Raw genomic sequence first — 21,619 nt, 5'->3', positions numbered from 1 at the left:
GCTGGCTGGCTGCCAACCTGCTGGGACAGGCTGGCTGGCTGCCAACCTGCTGGGACAGGCTGGCTGGCTGCCAACCTGCTGGGACAGGCTGGCTGCCAACCTGCTGGGACAGGCTGGCTGCCAACCTGCTGGGACAGGCTGGCTGCCAACCTGCTGGGACAGGCTGGCTGCCAACCTGCTGGGACAGGCTGGCTGCCAACCTGCTGGCTCTTTATGCAGTAAAGAGCTTTCTGTGCCATAAATAAAATGTGCGCAGTTAATAAAAATGTAAATATTGAAATAAAATTGTCAAATTCCTTAACAAACAGTCTATTCAAGAATGTGTATACAGATGATATAAAAAAAAAAAAAAGTCTACACACACCCGTTAATGTCAGGTTGTAAAAAAAAAAAAAAAAAAAAAAAATTAAAGAAATAATTTCAGGACTTTTTCCCACCTCTATTGTGGCCTATACCTTGTACATCTCAATTGAAAAAAAAAAAAAAAAAGGATTTCAATTTCATTTGGGTACAGCATTGTACGACCGCGCAATTGTCCGTTAAAGTCACGCAGTGCCGAATCGCAAAATAGGGCCTGGTATTTGAGCAGCCAAATCCTCCGGGGCTTAAGTGGTTAAAGGAGCTGCAGGAATATCGGGCAAGTACTGGCTGTGTGTTACATGTGACAATAATCTCCCGTATTCTTCATATGTCTGGGCCATGGGGTAGAGTGGCAAGATGGAAGCCTTTTCTTACGAAGAAAAACATTCAAGCCCAGCTAAATTTTGCAAAAACACATCTGAAGTCTCCCAAAAGCATGTGGGAAAATGTGTTATAGTCTGATGAAACCAAGGTTGAACTTTTTGGCCATAATTCCAAAAGATATGTTTGGCACAAAAACACTGCACATCACCAAAAGATCACCATACCCACAATTAAGCATGGGGGTGGCAGCATTATGCTTTGGGGCTGTTTTTCTTCAGCTGGAACAAGGGGCCTTAGTCCAGTCAGAGGAATTATGGGCAGTTCCAAATACCAGTCAATACTGGCACAAAACTTTCAGGCTTCTGCTAGAAAGCTGAACATGAAGAGGAACTTCATCTTTCAGCATGACAACGCAGAGCATACATCCAAACCAACAAAGGAATGGCTTCACCAAAAGAAGATTCAAGTTTTGGAATGGCCCAACCAGAGTCCAGACCTGAATCCAAATGAAAATCTGTGGGGTGATCTGAAGAAGGCTGTGCACAGAAGATGCCCTCGCAATCCGACAAAACTGGAGTGTTTTTGCAAAAAAGAGTGGCCAAATAATGCCAAGTGAAGATGTGCCATGTTGATAGACTCACACCCAAAAAGACTGAGTACTGCAAGAACATCAAAAGGTGCTTCAACAAAAAGTATTCGTTTAAGGGTATGCACACTTCTGCAACCATATTCGTTTTTTCGTTTTTACTTCCCTCCATCTAAAAGATTTCAGTTTGTTCAACTGAGTTCAACAGTTTTATAGGTCACATTACCCAGTTGCCTGACCGTATATACTGCGGCAGGCTGGCTTGGCTGCGCAAATCGCCGTACCTGTATGGGTATGATTAATATTTTTAGTTGTATATGGAAACAAGGGGGAGGGGAAAAAATTGATTTTTGACTTACCGTAAAATTATTTTCTCTTAAGTTCATTGAAGGACGCAGTTCTCTCTGATCCATATCAGTAGGGTAATACTGCCCCCTACAGTGCCGACATCTGCGTGCAGAGTGACAGCAACCAAGAAGGCCACCTTCTGTAATAAGGTAGGCAGGGGATACCCTCGAATACTCGCAAATAGAGGGTCTAAAAGAACCGACTGCACCAAATCAAGGTCCCCAGTGGGTAACGGAGGTCGCACTGGAAGTACCAAGTGTCGCACCCCCTGGAAGAAGTCACGCACCAGGGCACAGGCGGCCAACGGTCTTTGAAAGAAATTTGCCAAAAACTAAACCTGACCCTTGACAGTACTCAATGCCAACTTGTGATCAACTCCCCGATCCCGGCAAGGAACTAGGTCCTTACTCCTGACTAGGCAGATTAAAACTGACATCAATGCTATGCAGAAAGAGAGAGAGGGTGTACCCTCCAGGACTGCCCATAGGCGTAGCCAGAACTTTTTTCTGCCTAGTGTCCTACTCCTGTAGGGGGCAGTATTACCCTATTGATATGGATCAGAGAAAACTGCGTCTGTCAATGAAGGATAGAGAAAAAAAAAAAATTGAAAAAAAATCGGAGCGGGAAGAAGTACAAGAAGGGCAGACTGACTTTCCAAGTATTGTGTCCAGTCCATATTTCACATGTAGTCAGGAAAACACATATGAACAACTCGCTTCTTGCTATCAAAAAGGTTTTGCCATCAGATAACCATGGTCAATACAGGCTGGATGGTTTATCAGATTAAGCAATTCGCAGCCAAGCCAGATAACAAGACAGCAGCAACCCGCTCTCCGAGATTTCAGAAAGAGGGTGGCATTTATCTTTGTGTTACTTCCCTCCATCAGCTGGCTCTCTAAAAGGGGTGGCAGAAAAATCCTACAGTTTCTCACACAGCACTGACAGGGCTATCCACTAATGGACGTAGCTGCTGTTTTAAATCATAGACGGATGGGTAATGAGCCCCTCTCACTAGGAGTGACCAGGTAGAGCCAAAGGCTTTGACACACCCGGGGGGGGGGGGGGGGTTTGGCAGGATCCCTGGGTTATTACCCCTGGCCTCACCGTTGCATCTTCAGTTTAGTTGCAAGCAGTGAACAACAACCAAAACCCAACTCTTCAGAGAAAAAAAGAGGGGTGGGAGCTACGTCTGTCAATTGGACTCAGAGAAATGGATTTTACGGTTAAGCAAAAAATCTAATTTTCTCTTACGTCCACCGGACGTAGCTGCTGCTTTAAATCATAGACGGATGGGCCGTCCAAAAGCAGTAACCACTGAGGGGTGGGAAAGGACAAACTTTAAAGAATGCAATTCCCACGGCTACCAAAGCCAACTATATAACATGGAGCCCAACAAGCAACAACTGAGGCTCAATTGTAGCAAAACCACAAAGGAAAAGGAAAAGTAAACTGCTCCTTAAATGGCAGCCTGCAAAACCTTTCGGCCAAACGACGCATCCGAGGATGCTAACACATCCACTTTGTAAAACTTGGTGAACATATGTACAGATGACCAAGTGGCCGTCTTGCAAACCTGCATCACTGACACCTGATGGCGGAAAGCCCAAGAGGCACTCAACGCCCGCATAGAGTGAGCAGTGACAGGGAAAGGAAGAACCTTGCCCTTAAGAGAATACGCCTTCACCACCATCTGTCTGATCCATCGAGAGATGGACGCCGCAGACGCAGCCTGACACTTATGGGGTCCATCCGTATTCACAAACACTTACTAAAAGACTCAGTAGTCTCCAGATACACCCATATCGCCGAACCAAATTCATATCGCCCGAACCACATTCAAACAATGCAAGGCAATTTCCTTAGGATGTGAAGGTTTCGGACAGAGTGACGGAAGCGATATGTCTTCGTTCGGATTGAAGTCTGAAACCACCTTAGGAAGAAACGACAGATTAGGTCATAACACTACCTTATTCCTGTGTATTACCAGATAAGGAGAGCGGCAAGATGGCGCCGCTAGTTCAAAAACCCTACGCGCAGAGGCGATAGCCACCAAAAAGGCAACTTTCTGCGATAAGGTGAGCAAGGAAATGTGTTTTATGTTCTTGAAAGGAGAGTTCTGAAGAACCAATAGAACCAAAGTAAGGTCCCAAGGAGGTAACGGAGACAAGGTCGAGATCTGAAACTTAAGAGTGCCCAACGCCAAACGTTGGTCAACCTCTTTCTGTAGAAAGATCAGGATGTTGCTGACAGCAAAGGATCTAGGATGCAGCTTCAGCGTTTCGCGCCAAGCAATGTACGCTTTCCGCGTATGATGACAAATCTTCCCAGAAGTGGACTTCCTAGCCTTGAGTAAGGTAAGGATCACAGAATCGGACAGACCCCTGTCCTTTAACACCTTGCTCTCAACAGCCAAGCCGTTAAAAGCAAGTGACTGTAAAGCAGGATGGAAGATCGGACCGTGAGATAGCAGATCTTCCCACAGAGGGAGTGTCCACGGACCTGCAACCTTCAGCCGAATCACGTCGGCGTACCAGGATCTCCGGGGGCCAATCTGGAGCCACCTGAATCCCCTCCAACTCAACCCTGCGTAGCAGGCGAGATTAAAGTTTCAGTGGAGGAAACGCATAAATTAGCCTGTACCAGCTCCAGGGCGTTCACTGCATCGGCCAGAGGATCTCTGGACCAAGCCACAAACTTTGAAACTTTTCTGTTTTGTCTGGAGGTGACCGGTCCACATCCGGGGTCCCCCACCGGAGACACAGCTGGTGGAACACTTGTGGATGCAGGGACCATTCTCCCTCATCCAGGGTTTGGCGACTCATGTAGTCTGCCTGCCAATTGTCTACACCGGGAATGTACACGATAGGGCTGGGACGTAATCCTCTGCCCAGGGCAGGATCTCAGCTACCTCCAGAGCCGCCAGGGCACTCCTGGTGCCCCCTTGATGATTGACATATGCCACGGCCGTGACATTGTCGGGCTGGACTCGGACAGAACACCCCTTGAGATTGTCCGTCCAGTGGAACAGGCTCAACTTGATTGCTCTTAGTTCCATAACGTTGATCGGGAGCTTGCACTCTTCCAACGTCCAGGTCCCTTGAACATTCAGGGTGCCCAGCACTCCCTCCCAACCGGTCAGACAGGCATCTGTCGTCACCACCGTCCAGCATACTGGAAGGAAGGATTTCCCATGGAGAAGATTCGGAGAGCTGAGCCACCAATTCAGGGAGTCCTTGGATCTCTGACTCAAACAAATCAGACTGTCCAGGAATAGAGGATCCTTGTCCCATTTGACAAGAAACTGCTGTTGCAACAAAGTCTTGTGTGGGCCTGAGCATATGGTACGGCCTCGAAGGAGGACACCATCAGGCCCAGCACCTGCATAGATGACCTGAGAGACGCCAGGTCGCAAGCCAGCAGCGACACAATCGCTTACCGTAACTTCACAGGAGGTAGAAATACCTTTGCCGAAGCGAAAACTAGGATCATCCCTAAATACTCCAGTCATGTTGTTGGAGCCAGGGCAGGATTTCTGAAGGTTGAGATTCCAACCAAACTGCTTCAGAGTGTGAATGGTCACCTCCAAATCCTGTTCCAATGTCACAGACGAGTCTGCTCGGAGAAGAAGATCGTCCAAGTACCCCAAAAATCGCTATTGCTCTCTGTCGTAGCAGAGCCAGGATAGGGGCCAACACCTTGGTGACGACCCTGGGAGCAGAGGTGAGACCAAACGGTAACGCCAAAAATTTAAAATGGTCCTTGCCCACCACGGAGTCGAAGAATCGTTGACCCTGGCATATAGGGACATGGAGATAGGCACCCTTTGATGATCTCGATCGAGGCCAGCAGGTCCCCCTGATGCAAGAACGCCACCACTGACCGCAGGAACACCATGCAAAATTTCTGGACGCGCACAAAGCGGTTCAGAGTTTTGAGGTCCAAGATTGGACGCAATTTGCCCTCCTTCCGTGGAACGGTAAACAGGTTAGAATAGAACCCTCAAAAGCGATCCGGATGAGGAACTGATACAATCACGCCTTGTGACAGCATATCCCAAATCGCTTCCTGCAGCCCCGCAAGGCAGTCTGGGGACAGATGAAGATTGAATGGAAAAAATCTGTCTGGCGTACGGAAACAAAACCTTGTCTTGTACCAGGACTGAATTACCTTGTGGACCCACCTGTCGTACAACAGTGAGGACAAGGATCCGGGAAGAAACTGAGACACCCCCCACCCCTGAAGTGGGTGGGGGCGGCCCTTCAGGCAGAAGGGGTCTGCTTGGAGATGCTGGGGGCAGAGGATTTCAGCTTACCAGCCCACCGCTGCCCGGATCCTTTTCCGTCCGAAGTCGGTTTGGTTTTCTACGATACGGTCGCAAAAAAAAAAGACGCTTCTGGGCTGTAAAGGAAGGAGCTCGCTTACGCGAGGGAGACTCACCCTTAGCTGAGTGAGGAAGAAGTGTGCTCTTTACCCCAGTGACCGTCTTGATCAAGTCATCCAAGGACGAACCAAAAAGGCGATCACCCTGAAAGGGAAGATTACCACTGACGTTTTGGCGGTGAGCGGAAGATCCAGGTTAGCATTGCATACAAATTGCAGAGTCTGCGATAATTGGTCAGCGAGTTCCAGGGCAGATGACAGTAACGGGGTTACCGAAATTCCCTCTCACAGAGCCTTTACCCATTCAAACATAGTCTGAGAGACTAGAATGGTAGTCAGGGCAGGCCTGAGAATAGATCCCACTACCGTATACAGGTGTCGGGATAAGACCTCAATACGTCTGTCAACCGGATCAGGGAGAGATGAGGATTCTCCCACCAGTAAGACCGTGGCCTTGTGAATACCACATATCTGGGTGTCCACCTGAGGGGGGGGGGGGGGGGGGTTGGGACGTCCATTTGCATGAGATCTCTTCCTCAAAACGGGTAGCGTCTAGCCAAACGTTTGGGAACTGCAAGCGTGCGTTTAGGTCGCCGCCATTGTTCCACCACTAAGGCGGACAAGACTTTGGGACAAGGGAAAAACTTGGCCGATTTCTTTGCCCTGAGGAGATCCAAAAGGATACCGAGACTCCTTCCGATTTAGAAATCGCATTCGTGATTTTCAGGGTGTCCCTCACTGAGGATATCAAAAAGCATCTACCAGAGCCTTTTACTGAGCCAAGGCGGGCTTGGAAACATCCTCTTCCGCGTCAAAAAGGCCTTAATGCGGGGACGCATCCCCCAAAAGGGGGTCTGCATTGCCAGCGAGCACATCGGCCTCAGAATATGAGGACTGAGATTAGACAGGCGAGGGCCGAGGGTATTTCTTAGTAAATGCTGCCGCAATAACTTGTCCATTTTTCCCGGACATTTCTTGCATCACAGACAAAGGCACATCATGAGCATCAGAAGCAGGCCCCAACGATACATCGGGGGTCGCAGACAAACTTGGGGAATCCATGTTAGACATATGGCCAAACACTAGGATTGAACAGTAAGATTGTAAAGAGCAGACAGGGAAACACCAGAACCTGCACCGCAAGGGGTAAACGGCAGCTTCTCTTGAAAACAGGAGCAATGGCCTAAGAGGGAGCAATCCGCGCCCAATCGCCAAATATTAATGCCCCTGAGGTTACAAAGGCACCACAGGTCCCAGCAAGTCCACTGCTACCGGCGTGCACTGCGCCTTTAAGAGCGGATCGTGATGCACGCAGCGCTACTCCGGGGGATAATCCTAAGCCCCCTAAAGGCCTGAAACCACTCTGAAGATGAAAAGGTGAAGGCCAGGGTAATTAAACTCCTTTAGAGTAGTTACCACATGGAGAACACAGCAAGGTCCATCAGCAGCATGGAGAAGTGAAAATAAAATGAAACGCCCCCACCTGTTTTGTCTCTGGCTCCACAAAATGGCCACCAGCGTTACAGTGATACGTATACCCAGGCAGGCTGCTGAGGCCTGTTAAGGCTGCAGGCCACAGCAAAATGGCGGCTTCGCGCCGATGAGCAAGTGACCCCGGGCCTAGTGAGGCCTATCCTAGTAACAGGCCTGGGGGCCCGGGCGGGGGGTCACCCCACAATCCACTACCCGATAAAGCACCTGAGGCTACTTACATAGGGGACCCTCCACTAAAGTGTCCCGGGGGGGGTCCGGAGCCCAGGGTAGGGAGAAGTCAGGGTAGGAGGGGAGGGAAAAGTCCCAGGTGACCCATCATAGTGGAGGAGGGTGGCAGGAGGTATGGGTACCCAAGGGTCCTACTCACCTATGGAGGAGCGCATGTCCGCTAACCAGATGGGGGGGGACTCTACTTACCGGACCATACTGCTGAGGGTGGGCGTCCATCCAGATAAGACTGCCTCTGCACCGCAGTGAGGGCGCTGTCAGCCAAGGGGCACGATGTGACGCTGACATGCCAGGTGTGTGCGTCCCGGCGGGGGGGTTTCTTGCCCCTTCTATTTAAAGTTTTGATGACAGTGCTATAGTTTTTTTAAATGACAGTGTTGTAGTGTCCTTTGTAGCTTCCACCGCAGCCTGGTGTGTTCCGGGGTCCCTGTAGCCATGGTAATGCTCAAGGGGATTAGCCAATCAGCAAGTACTGGTGGCTATTTATGAGGGTGACGTCTGACCAATCCCTAATACCGCTGAGGAAGCCTCCACCCACGGGAGGCGATACGCGTGCGGGGGGTTAGGAGGAGCGTCTGACGTCACCCGCTGACACCTCGGATTCCGGCGAGGACCGAGCTGGTCTCGTTGCTCCCGCCGGAGCTACACATGCAACGCTGCTATACCTTCATCTCATAGTTAGAGGCTACTTTGTTTTACTTGTCTGTTCAATAAAAGTTTGTCAGGTTCACGCTATGGGCTGCTTGTTCTTTGTTTTGCAAATGCTCTATGGTGGAGAGAATCCGGAGGCTCACTGATCTAGGAGTCCCTGCTCCTGTGTCCTGTCTGAGGAGATTGGAGATTATTTTGCCTGATTTCAATCAGGCTGAGGTGAGAGGCCATTCTGTAAGGTGGTGGTCTGTAAGGTGGTGGGCTATGTGTTTTCACTGAAGAGCACCTGTCTATATCTGCACCCGGTTTTGCCTTTATCTTCAATCAAAATTTGTGCCACTACATTTTGCACCTGAGGGCTGTTTGCATGGACTTGTCATTATAGCCTATCTGCAATGGACTTTTCCTCCTAGAGTTCATTTATCTTTTAGATATTTTGTTTCTAGCGCTACACTATTTGTTTTACTGGTTTCACCCACGAGCCAGTCCCCGTCCGTGGGACTATAGTCACTATGGAGACCCAGCGCAGAACTAATGGTCTGCAAGTGCTCGCTGGCACAAACTGGGAGACCGTAAGGCTCTCATATAGCCAGTCCGAAACCCAGCCGGCATTCCACAGAAAGTGGAGTCAGCAGCAACAATAAAAATAAAATAGATTCCCTTTAAGACGTTCAAAACAGAGCTAGGACAAAAAGGTCCCAGCAGGGAGCTGTTTGGCCACGCCCAAGACCAGGCAGCTAAAAACTGAAGATGCAACGGTGAGGCCAGGGGTAATAACAAAGGGATCCCGCCCCCCTGGGCCTTTGGCTCTACCTGGTCACTCCTAGAAAAATTACTCCTCATTTGCAAAAGGTTATAACCGAAACAAGAAAAAAAAAAAAAAAAAAAAAAAAAAGGCATTTTTTTTTTTCTTTTAAACAAAAATTTTTTTTTTTGCGAGTGCAAAAAATAAAAAACCCAGTGGTGATTAAATGCCACCAAAAGAAAGCGATTTGTGTGAAAAAAAAAAAAAATTCATATGGGTACAGTGTTGCATGACTGAGTAATTGTCATTCAAAGTGTGAGTGCTAAAAGCTGAAAATTGGTCTGGTTAGAAAGGGGGTATAAGTGCCCAGTGGGGGCAAGTGGTTAAAGGCCCGTACACACAATAAGAAAATTGAAAGTGAAATTTTGATAAATCGGCCGATTATCTCATCTTTAGTATAGTGCTTTCGATAGCCAATTCTGAGTTTTTGAACGATAAAACCTGAAGATGCATGCTATAAAATTTTGTAATGACACACATTCCGATTCCGATGTCCGATTATCGTTTTAGTACAGTTTTCGTCCGAAAAAAAAATATTGTAACAGCAAGACTGTGCATGCTCGGAAACTACAAAATACATTACAAAACAATTCAACACATAACGTCCTACGTTGCATTCTGTCGTACGAGAATTTGCATACGCTGAGTAACCTCCTCATTTTCGATATGAGACGAGCATGCAATAAAAAAAACAAACGACAATCTTATCGTGTGTACTAGGTTTTAGTCTTAAGTTATTACTAAGCCTGGGTTCACACGATTGCGAACACAGACAGCGCATGTGATTCGCACTCCATTCTCCATAAACTCCTAATCTTGGAGGTCAAATCAGAGACCTCCTGTTCTGCTCTATTTTTGCTTAGGGATCCTATTCTAATGAGTTCTCCCCTAAGAACGCACTTGTGCGCTTCCCATATGGTCATGGGTGAGAGATCATCAGATATTTATATCATAAAATATTCCTTCAAAGTGTTAGATAGACTGGGCAGAAATTCCGGATCTAGTAGTAGAGATGGATTAAGTCGCCACGTGCCTCTATCTCTTCTCGGCGCAGCAAGGTCAAGAGACAGAGAGAGACGGGGGCATGGTCTGAAATAGATTGAAAACCAATGTGCGACCTATGTAATACTGACAGATCTTTTTGAGATACAAAGATATAGTCTATCCGGGAGTGTTTGGAGTGGAGAGCAGAGTAAAATGTATAATCTCTGTCAGAGGGGTGTGTCAACCTCCAGGAATCCATAAGCGACAGTGAATTGAGCATAGATCTGATTAGTTTAAGGATACAATAATAGATACTAGACTTCATATCGGAGGTGACAAGCTTAGGATCTAGTGGGGCGTTGGAAGTCACCCCCCAGCAGGAAACAACCAGAGGAAAACCACTTCATGGTTTGAGTTCATCTGCTACCTTTCTACAAAAAGGTCCCATGTTACGAATTTGGGAAATATACATTAGCCAACGTGATTGGAATACCTTTCATATTACAATTAATAAAAATGTATCTACCTTCTGGGTCTGTCAAATGGTGGGTGACCTCAAGTACCGCCGATCTACTAATTAAAATCGACACTCCTTAGGTTTTAGCCAAGGTACGCCATGGAGAAGACAGGAGAGGACAATTTGGGTACACTTCCCCATTTTAAAATGCGTTTCCTGAAGAAACACAAAGGATTAACCTTTTTAAGCTCTCGCAGGAATGTTGATCTTTTCTCAGGTATGTTCAAGCCCTGTATATTGTGAGAAATTAGCGTGGGGTGGCAGCCAAGATTTGAGTAGGCCATCTTAAAATATGGAAGATCCAATCCAGGAAAGATCACAAGAATTAAAAATGAGAAAGAAAGTGGTGAAGACAAAAAAGAAAAAAAAAAAGAGCAAATGACACGGGAAAATAGAATCTCGTCTGGTGTAGAAAAGTTAGTATTGACCTCTAAATTAGTTCCAGTGGTAAAAATCAAGTGTGGACTGGGATATGTGATGTCAATCCCATACAAATTTTCCACTGTTGGGGTAGGTGGGAGGCAAAACCCGACAGCGTGAGCAGTAAACACCAATAATAAAAGGTTATAAATCAATCAACAAAAAGCTAATGACCCACGGCCTATCCTCTACTTTATGGCATAAAGTCAGATTTATAATTGTTTCCCGTACCTAAGAAATTATAAACATAAAACATTGTTTAAACAGTGAGCTGCCAATTATTAGTGCGAAATCAGTAAAGTACAAATACCGTCCAGTTTTGTGGCACCGTCTTTGGCTAATTGGTTTTAAAACAGATACACTGGCTGTAGGTGGAAAAAAAAAAAAAAATAGAACATATGGTCTTTGTGTGAAGCACCGTCCCCATGCAACATGCTTGCCAGCCAGCTATAGTAAAGTACCATCATATATACCCTTAAAAAAAAAAAAAAAGAAAGGGGGGCCCACCGTGTTCGCTTCAGGCAAAGTGTGTGGGCAATCAGTGGGCATCCATGGGGTTGGGCGGATGGCCCAATATGAAACCACCTCAAAACAGTGGCCTTGATTACTGTAAATTCAGACCTCAAGGCAAATCCCCAATTGTGGGTATTCAAAAGGTGGGCACCCAAGGTGAACCACCTTGGGCAGCCCCAGAAAGAGGCTCAAGAGCTCTGGAGCCTACAACAGAATGACATAACTAATCTCGGTGGGGGGGGGGGAACTAGATCTGCAAAGAATAGTTCGTAGTGGTGAAATTTTGTCCGATTACTGTAATAGACCCGGTAAGCATGAATAGAACTAAAGACTCGTAATGTTTAACCCATTGGTGGTTTCATGGTCCCTTAAGGGGTCAGCAATATGGAAACAAATTCTTCAATCATGTAAATTCGCGCAATTTGTGGACAGTAGGGTGGGATGGTGGGGATTCACAGTCAGGTCTTTGCTGGCGGCCTTATTTGCCTTTCTTTGATGGTGGCTTCGTCGGAGACAAATTTTGTGAGCGTGCAGGACTTCGTGCAGGGGCCGGCACACGGAATTCCGCATACCAGTCTGGTAGGTCTAGTAATGGGATCTGCAAGTTCTCGCAGAAAGGTCTGCCGGAGCCCGCAGGTAGTGTTGCTTCCCTTGATGAGTTACATGCAGTGCAAATGGGAACCTCCACTTATATATGTTTCTGTCTCTCAGAAGATCAAGCAGGGGGGCGCAAAGCCCTCCTGTGGTTTAAGGTTATGGGGGATATGTCCTGAAACAGTAATATTTTAGCCTCATTAAAAATCAGGCCCAACCATCACTTCCCTTTCACAATGGACTCATCTCTCTTGGCAGCACGCAGAACCATCATGGCTAATTGGATCAACCCCTCCCCCCCCAAACCATTAACAGGTTCAACAATCTTTGTTGTCCTTATGCCAACTGGAAAGACTCGATGCTATGCTATCAAATCTTCGTACTACCCCAAGATTTTTTTATCAGATGGAGATGATTTTTGGAATACACATTCTCAGGAGAAACCCTGGCAGACATGATACGCCCTGTCAGATTCAGAATGGTATCTTACTAGAGACATAGCCAACTCCCTTGGCAATTTGAAGGTTGCTACCCCAATTGGCTCAGACTGAATTCTGCTCTTTTTTTTTTCCTCTTTCTTTTTCTCTCTTCCCATTTCCCTATTCTATTTTCCATTTTCCCCGATTTTTTTATTTTTTTTTAATTGAAAATCAATTTTCTGTTTTTTGTTAAAATACTATATATTACCTCAGGGCGTTCTCCCCAGGTATTTGCCTGCATTAATACTGTTGCTTTGTAAAATATCAATAAATATTTAAAATATAAAAATCAGAATCTCCTCTTTCAGCCGAGAGCTCTGTAAGCAACAAATCACATCACGGGGCAGGGGGCAGATTCACTCGGCTTGGATTTCAAGGCTCTGTAAGCCCATACAAAGCCAATAGGGGAATCAGCAGTCAAATCAAGTAGATTGTTGAAAATTGAGCACAGGGCTGAGGGTATTTGATCATGAGCCACTGATTCAGGGACGACTCTAACCCTGATACTCTGCCTTCTGCCCCAATTATCAAGGTCCTCCAAATGTTAATTGATGGCAATGAGGTGTGAGGCATGTGTTTTGACTGTCATCCAACCTCTGGATCTCCCCTATCTCTGCAGTAATCGGCTCTCTCCACAGAAGCCATCTTCTATGTCAGGGCCAGCAGATCTACTTTAAGCTCGGTTATGGTGGAGGAGAAGGTATTTTAATTGTCTGCTGCAATCGCTGTAATTGCGGAGAGATTAAGTGGGTGTTCTGCAGCAGAGGAAGCGCTTACCAGTTCATCAGAGGTGGATTGCAAGTCCTCACTGTACTGTCCCTCGTGCTGGCTCAGCGCCATCTTGTCTGAGTTCACCATCTATGGGAGATATCGGTCTAAAGAGCTCTGGAATGCTCCGGGTGCCTGGGGGTCGACTGAGCAGTGGGAGCGGGTCTTAGATGTATGCCTGGTCAGTCTGCCCATAGTTGGCCGACTCAGGAGGTACAGGAGTGCTATAGAGGCCACAGGTCTCACGGAGCCAGCTTCTCAAGCAGCCATCACCGTCGAGCGCCAAGCCACGCTTATTTTTTTAGGTTTACACTTTCCCTTTTTTTTGTAAATATGCCTTGCAATAGGAATAGTGAATGACAGGTCCTCTTTATGGGGAGATCTGGGGTCAATGAGACCTCAGATCTCTCCTACAGGCTGGAGAACCTGAAATCAAAAAATCTCAGCTATAGAGCCGAGATCTCGGCAGTATTGACAACTGCCAGGCTGGGCGTGATGTCATCACGTCGCGACCGGGCCTCAGTCACAGAGACTGCCCGGGACCATCTTGTCCTCGGCAGACTCTATGGTGTACTTCAGCCGCCGGCAGATTGCTTCTCCGGCTCGCCGATCACACGGACAAAGCACCGGAAGGCGGCGGGGGGGGGGGGGTGTCCCCTTCCGCCGCCTGTAAGAACGATCAAGCAAGGAATCGTGAGCGGAAAAAAATTATATCTGAATGATGCCTGCAGCTGTAGGCATCATTCAGATATCCCCACTTAAAGCCCTGGACATCATAGGACGTCCAGCGGTAAGGAAGTGGTTAAAGAATTTTTCTTTATTTTGTTGCACTTTAAGCATAATAAAAATCACTGCTACTGAAAAAAACAATAGTTTTTAAATAAAAATGTTTGCATTGATGCATTGTAGTACCCGGACCCCCATACCCCTTTTATGGCCAATTACTTGCATACAAGCCTTCAAAATGGGCACTTTTGATTTTTCCTTTTTGGCCCCCATAGAATTTCAATGGCGTTCACCGTTCGGGTTAGAACATTTCCCCTCTTCGGGAGTTCTGCTGCGAACAGAACAGGGGGCTGTTCAGCCTGTGTCTACTAAGCAGATAAGCAAGAAGTAGTCAGGGTCACGTTTTATTCTGGTGTACAGTACTGTGATTTTAGAGTAGCCAGAGAAGGACATTTTTTACTTCGCTGTAGCCATGTAATTAATCTGTTGTATAGGTCTCACGGCTTCCTAGATAGTGATGCCTTGCTGTGTGACAGAATTGATAAATATTCCCCACTACATTTTTCAGGAGATCAATTATTCCTATTACAGGTAAAACACACCTGAGGAAACAAACACAGGGACTACATACAAACTTCACACTCATTGGGGTTGACTTACTAAAACCAGAGAATGAAACATCTGCTGCAGCTGTGCATGGTAGCCAATCCACTTCTAGCTTCAGCTTGTTCAATTACACCTGAGAACCTGGAAGTGGATTGGTTTCTATGCAGACCTGCACCAGAGTTAGCATTCTTCAGTTTTAGTAAATAAACCCCGGAGCATCTTTGGTGGAAATCAAATTCAGGATCCTGAGGCTACAATACAACCACTTAGCCACCCTTCTACAGCACAGATAATTTTTAGCCTAAATAATATTCATTTGTCATAGACATTTACTATTCGTGCTAGTAAGGAATCTAGTTAGCTACTTTACTTCAAGAACACTACACATTTATTGAATGGAAAGTAACAAAATCATGAGCATTACAAAGACTACACACCTTTTACAACACTGGATTCCTTTTTGTTTTGGGCAAGAACTACGTCTCCTAAGGGCTCCCGGATTGTGTGACGCGCTGGAAATTTACAAGATAGTTGCCCACTAGACGATGCTCCGGAATTGCTCACATCTGGAACTTGAACTCGGGGGCGTTCTCCCCTCTGTGAAAAGTTGAAAGGTTGGGGACGAGTGCAAGATTTTTTGCTTACGGCTTTTCCCTGTGTAAAGTAAACACAAACACCATCAGGAAGACATAAAAACACAACTAGAGGGAATGTAATGTTAAGGCCTCATGCACATAGAGCGTTAGAAAAGACGAGCTGCAGAGCCACTGCTAACGCCAGGAAAAAGCAGCTGTAAAAACGTGCTTTTAGTAGTTTTTTCCATTGGTGTTAATGCACGTTTAGCCACGCTAGCTTTTAGAAGCGTTTTTCTGCCTCTATTCAAAATCAATGGCCTTTTGAGCCTATCAGTTGCCTATGAGCCGTCTTTGATACAGCTTTCAGCCCATTGATTTGAATGGAAGTCGCATCCAAGTCCGATCAGGATGATCCGACTTCTGGTGCAATTTGTGCTCTGAGCATCTTGAGGGAGAACTCCACACCAAAACTGGAAAAAAAAAAAGAGACAGCTTAGGGGTCCCCCCTAGGTTCCAAACCAGGACCTTGTGGTCTGGTATGGATTTTGAAGGGAAACCCCCCTCCAAAAAATAATGGCGTGGGGTCCCCCCCCAAAATCCATACCAGACACTTATCAGAGCATGCAGCCCCGCAGGTCAGGAAAGGGGAGGGGACGAGCGAGCGGCCCCTACCTCCTGGACCATACCAGGCCACACAACCTCAACATGAGGGGGGGGAATCTAAAAGCCCCCTGTAACAAGGGGGCCCCCAGATCCCGGACCCCTCCCTATGTGAATGAGTATGGGGTGCATTGTACACCTACCCATTCACTCCGAAAATGCAGTGTATTGTAAATAATGACAAGAGATGGTTGAAGACCAGAATTCAGTTATGATCTGATATGCTTGATGTATGGGAGTTATATTTATATTCCATCCTTGTAATTCATACAGCAAACACATAATATATATATATATATATATATATATATATATATATATATATATATATATATATATATATATATATATATATACATATATATATATACATATATATATACACACACACACACACACACATACACACATATATACACATACATATACATATACACATACACACATACTTATTTATAAGAGACAAAAAAATACTTCAAGGTCATCCCTTTTTCAAGGGATCGCACTACTTCCTAGTATTATATTATGACAGCTGGGAATTGCATGGTTACATTAGGTTACATCAGATTGTTTAGTGCTGCATATATGTAGAACGACTAAATAACCTAAAAAATAAAAAAAATAAAAAAAAAAAAAAGGCACTGTAAGGCCTCCTGCACACGGCATTTTTGCAGCTGCTTTTAGGAGCATCAGACATTTTTTTTGCAGCTTAAAAACGCCTCTCTATGTTATCTTATGGCCTCATGCACACACAGACATTTTAAAGCTGTAAGTGGCATAGGCATTTTTAAGCTGCATAAAAAAAACCCAGGGCTAGTGCATTCTGAGGACCGGCGTTAGAGCTGTAAAAATGTCTGACGCTGCTAAAGGCCGCTAAACGCTGCTTATACAGCATTAAGCCACCTTATACATTTTTTTTTTATAAATGCGAAAATCAAAGGTTCACCATGGGAGCCCACTGATTTGAATGGAAGTCGCATCCAAGTTTGATCAAAAAAAAAAAAAAAAAAAAAGTGTTTACAGCTATGATTTAGTATGCACACTCTACAGGTATACATGTGGACTAAATGATGAACACTTTGGGAACAATCTGCAAAAAAAGTGAAACGTCACATAAAACTGGAAGTTCTGCTCATCCTCCTCCCCATCTCATAATAGCAATTTTTTTTTTTCCTCCTGAAAAAAAGGCACCCGCTACCTAGAGCGGCCACCCCCCAACTTCCTAAGACGCATCACATCAGTTCGAAAGCGCAGGGAATCTCACACATGTGCAGCGGTGAGTCGGCTGTGAAACAGCAGGTAATCAGAGGCAGCTTTGCACAAACAAGCTGGCAGCATCAGGGACCCAAAGACCGCCAAACAACTGACGTAGGTAATGACAGCGCAAGACTCCTGGATTGGTAAGTATCTGTTTATTAACACTTCCCACCCGCCCTATAGGCAAATGATGGCGGGAAGGTGGTTGCATTATCCTGACCAGAAGTCATATGATGGCGGCAGGATAATGCCCTCTGCGCGCCCACCGGCGATCCGTGATGTGGCGTGTCACTCTGACACACCGCATCTCCGATCTCGGTAAAGAGCCTACTGACGAAGGCTCTTTACCATGTGACCAGCTGTGTCCAATCACAGCTGGTCACATAGTACACATGAAGAGCCGTTGATCGGCTTTCCTTAGTTCGTGCCTGACAAGCATGAGTAGAGGAGAGCCGATCTGCGCCCCCCAGTGCCCTCCCCATCAGTGCTGCCTGCCAGTGCCCTTCCCATCAGTGCCGCATATTAGTGCCACCCCATCAGTGCCTCCTCATCAGTGCCGGAAAAAAAAAAAAAAAAAAAAAAAAACTTATTTACAAAAATCGATAACAAAACAAGAAATCTTTTTTTCCCCCCTTTTTTCAAACATTTCGGTCTTTTTTTATTTCTTTAGCAAAAAAGAAAAAACCTTGTGCTGATCAAATACCACCAAAAGAAAGCTCTATTTGTGGGGAAAAAAATGACAAATTTGGTTTAGGTACAGTGTTGCATTACCGCGCAATTGTCATTCAAAATGCAACAGCGCTAAAAGCGGAAGATTGGCCTGAGCAGGAAGGGGGTGAAAGTGCCCCGTATTGAAGTGGTTAAAAGACAGCAGCTACAGTATTTGAGAAATTACTGTAGTCCCTCTAACTCTGCTCTTCAAGTGGTTCTAAATGTACAAGGTTTTTTTTACCTTAATCCATTCTATGCATAAAGGTAAAAAACCTTAAGGGTGCAGCTGCCCACCTCTCCCCAGCCCCCCTTTTACCTAAACCTGATCTCAATCCAGTGATGTGCATGAGGGCAGCAGCCCTTTCAGCTCTCTCCTTCCTAATTGGTTCAGACACAGCAGTGAGCCTTTGGCTCCCGATGCTGTCCATCACAGCCAGTGAGGAAGGAGCGGGGTGGTGGGGGGGATTTACGCAGGGCACACAGAGGAGGACTTGGAAGCGAGCCCACTCGGCAGAGAAGAGAAGCGCCGGTTGGGGACCCGAGGAGGGAAAGATGGGGGGATGCTTTGTGCAAAACCATTGCACAGTGCAGTTAAAAAAAAAAAAAAAAAATGAATTAAACCTTTAACAACCAAAAATTAAATATTGTGCTTTGCCCATGCACTCCTCCACAGACGCAAACATGTCCTTTCCTTTCTATTGTCCTGCTTCTCCGCTTAGCCATTGGGAATGGAAGAAAAGTCCTGTGAAAGTTGGGAGTCTCAGGTTACACAGGGCCCTGACTGGTCAGGAGCCATCACTAGGAGAGAGTCGCATCATCATCTATACCCCAAAATATGGGATTTGGTTTTTGGTCATCCATAATAAGGAAAGTAGCCAGCATGCAGGTAAATAAAGATTAAGGGGCATATTTATTAAGCAGTGAATATGACTCACCAAGCATGTAACGGCAGGGAATCAATCACATTTAAAGCCAAACACCAGAGGCAATAAAAAGCCTGCCGCCACACTGCAAGTATTATGCTCATTTAGGTCTAGGGGACATTAAAGCAGTTTTCCTTGTCCAATTCTCTGCTGCTGTAGCAGCCAGTGCTCCCCAATTCCTTGCAATTGGCATTTATTGCAAAAACTAACACCCCCAGGTATGTTTTTTTCAAATATTCCAACAACTAGGTTTTGGTTCCGATAGCTACATAACTGAAATAGAATAGAATGTGCTGGAAATATAATTCCCCTAATTTTGTATGGATTTCCACTCACTTACTACTGAATCTCTAGTACGGAAGTGAAATAAGACAAAAACAAAAAATAAAGAAAACAAAAAATAAAAGAAAACAAAAAAAAATAAATAAATAAAAGAAAACGGGAAATTAACCTCTCTGTAGTTTAATCAAAACTGGAAGAAAAAAAATATCATATATATACCCATACATACACCCCACTGTTTATCCAGTAGTGTTCCAGACATGCAGCAGTTCAAGATCTACTATACAGCAGAGTTTTGAAACATGAAATGCTGGAAAACATAAAATTGTATTGAATACTTTCCGTATTCTTCCTTTGCTGGTGCCAATCCATGGCAGCATACTACTGCATGTATGCGGTCATAATGGCCCTGGGAAAATAGAATATCATACCAAATATTTAGGGGTGCACCGATCCGATATTAGGATCGGATATCGGCCTCGATACTGCCAAAATAGCTGGATCAGTAAAAATTTACAGATCCACGGGCAGATCCGGTTTAGTCGCAGCAAAACCTACAGCGGTGTCTGCTGAATACGGCTCAGCCGTCACTTGCACAGAGCCGCTACTTCCTGTATAGGTCCAGCTCACAGGCGGAGTGATATCAGATGCACTCCGCCTGTGAATGTAGGAGCCATACACAGGAAGCAGTGGCTTTGCTCTTTACTGCAGCCGCATGCTTCCTCCCAGGCTCATCAGCCACAGACAGACAGAGTGCCTAACAAGCAACTCCCTGCAAGTACCCTTACACTGTGTGTGTGTGTGTGTGTGTGTGTGTGTGTGTGTGTGTGTATATATATATATATATATATATATACACACATACACACACACACACACATATATATATATATACATATACACACACACACTGCCTTGCGAAAGAATTCGCCCCCCTTGAACTTTGCGACCTTTTGCCACATTTCAGGCTTCAAACAAAGATATAAAACTGTAATTTTTTGTGAAGAATCAACAAGTGGGACACAAGCATGAAGTGGAACGAAATTTATTGGATATTTCAAACTTTAACAAATAAAAAACTGAAAAATTGGGCGTGCAAAATTATTCAGCCCCTTTACTTTTAGTGCAGCAAACTCTCTCCAGAAATTCAGTGAGGATCTCCGAATGATCCAATGTTGACCTAAATGACTAATGATGATAAATAGAATCCACCTGTGTGTAATCAAGTCTCTGTATAAATGCACCTGCACTGTGATAGTCTCAGAGGTCCGTTTAAAGCGCGGAGAACATCATGAAGAACAAGGAACACACCAGGCAGGTCCGAGATACTGTTGTCGAGAAGTTTAAAGCCGGATTTGGATACAAAAAGATTTCCCAAGCTTTAAACATCCCAAGGAGCACTGTGCAAGCGATAATATTGAAATGGAAGGAGTATCAGACCACTGCAAATCTACGAAGACCTGGCCGTCCCTCTAAACTTTCAGCTCATACAAGGAGGAGACTGATCAGAGATGCAGCCAAGAGGTCCATGATCACTCTGGATGAACTGCAGAGATCTACAGCTGAGGTGGGAGACTCTGTCCATAGGACAACAATCAGTCGTATACTGCACAAATCTGGACTTTATGGAAGAGTGGCAAGAAGAAAGCCATTTCTTAAAGATATCCATAAAAAGTGTTGTTTAAAGTTTGCCACAAGCCACCTGGGAGACACACCAAACATGTGGAAGAAGGTGCTCTGGTCAGATTAAACCAAAATCGAACTTTTTGGCAACAATGCAAAACTTTATGTTTGGCGTAAAAGCAACACAGCTCATCACCCTGAACACACCATCCCCACTGTCAAACATGGTGGTGGCAGCATCATGGTTTGGGCTTGCTTTTCTTCAGCAGGGACAGGGAAGATGGTTAAAATTGATGGGAAGATGGATGGAGCCAAATACAGGACCATTCTGGAAGAAAACCTGATGGAGTCTGCAAAAGACCTTAGACTGGGATGGAGATTTGTCTTCCAACAAGACAATGATCCAAAACATAAAGCAAAATCTACAATGGAATGGTTCACAAATAAACATATCCAGGTGTTAGAATGGCCAAGTCAAAGTCCAGACCTGAATCCAATCGAGAATCTGTGGAAAGAACTGAAAACTGCTGTTCACAAACGCTCTCCATCCAACCTCACTGAGCTCGAGCTGTTTTGCAAGGAGGAATGGGCAATAATTTCAGTCTCTCGATGTGCAAAACTGATAGAGACGTACCCCAAGCGACTTACAGCTGTAATCGCAGCAAAAGGTGGCGCTACAATGTATTAACATAAGGGGGCTGAATAATTTTGCACGCCCAATTTTTCAGTTTTTTTATTTGTTAAAAAAGTTTGAAATATCCAATAAATTTCGTTCCACTTCATTATTGTGTCCCACTTGTTGTTG

General features: G+C 45.4%; 1 protein-coding gene across 1 annotated transcript in view; it reads right to left on the bottom strand.

Moving 5' to 3' along the window:
• Positions 1-21,619, bottom strand: part of TROAP (trophinin associated protein) — a gene marked incomplete at its 5' end in the record, with an annotated part of 162,270 nt that overhangs the window by 139,880 nt on the left and 771 nt on the right. Inside the window, one exon of the mRNA XM_082244299.1 lies at positions 15,221-15,437. Coding sequence (XP_082100425.1) covers positions 15,221-15,437 — 217 coding nt within the window. The remainder of the gene's footprint in view (positions 1-15,220; positions 15,438-21,619) is intronic.

The sequence above is a fragment of the Pelophylax lessonae genome, assembly GCF_965119305.1.
Source record: "Pelophylax lessonae genome assembly, chromosome: 2".
Taxonomy (NCBI): domain Eukaryota; kingdom Metazoa; phylum Chordata; class Amphibia; order Anura; family Ranidae; genus Pelophylax; species Pelophylax lessonae.
Note: the sequence above shows the minus strand (reverse complement) of the source record. Positions and strands in the feature narration are given on the sequence as shown.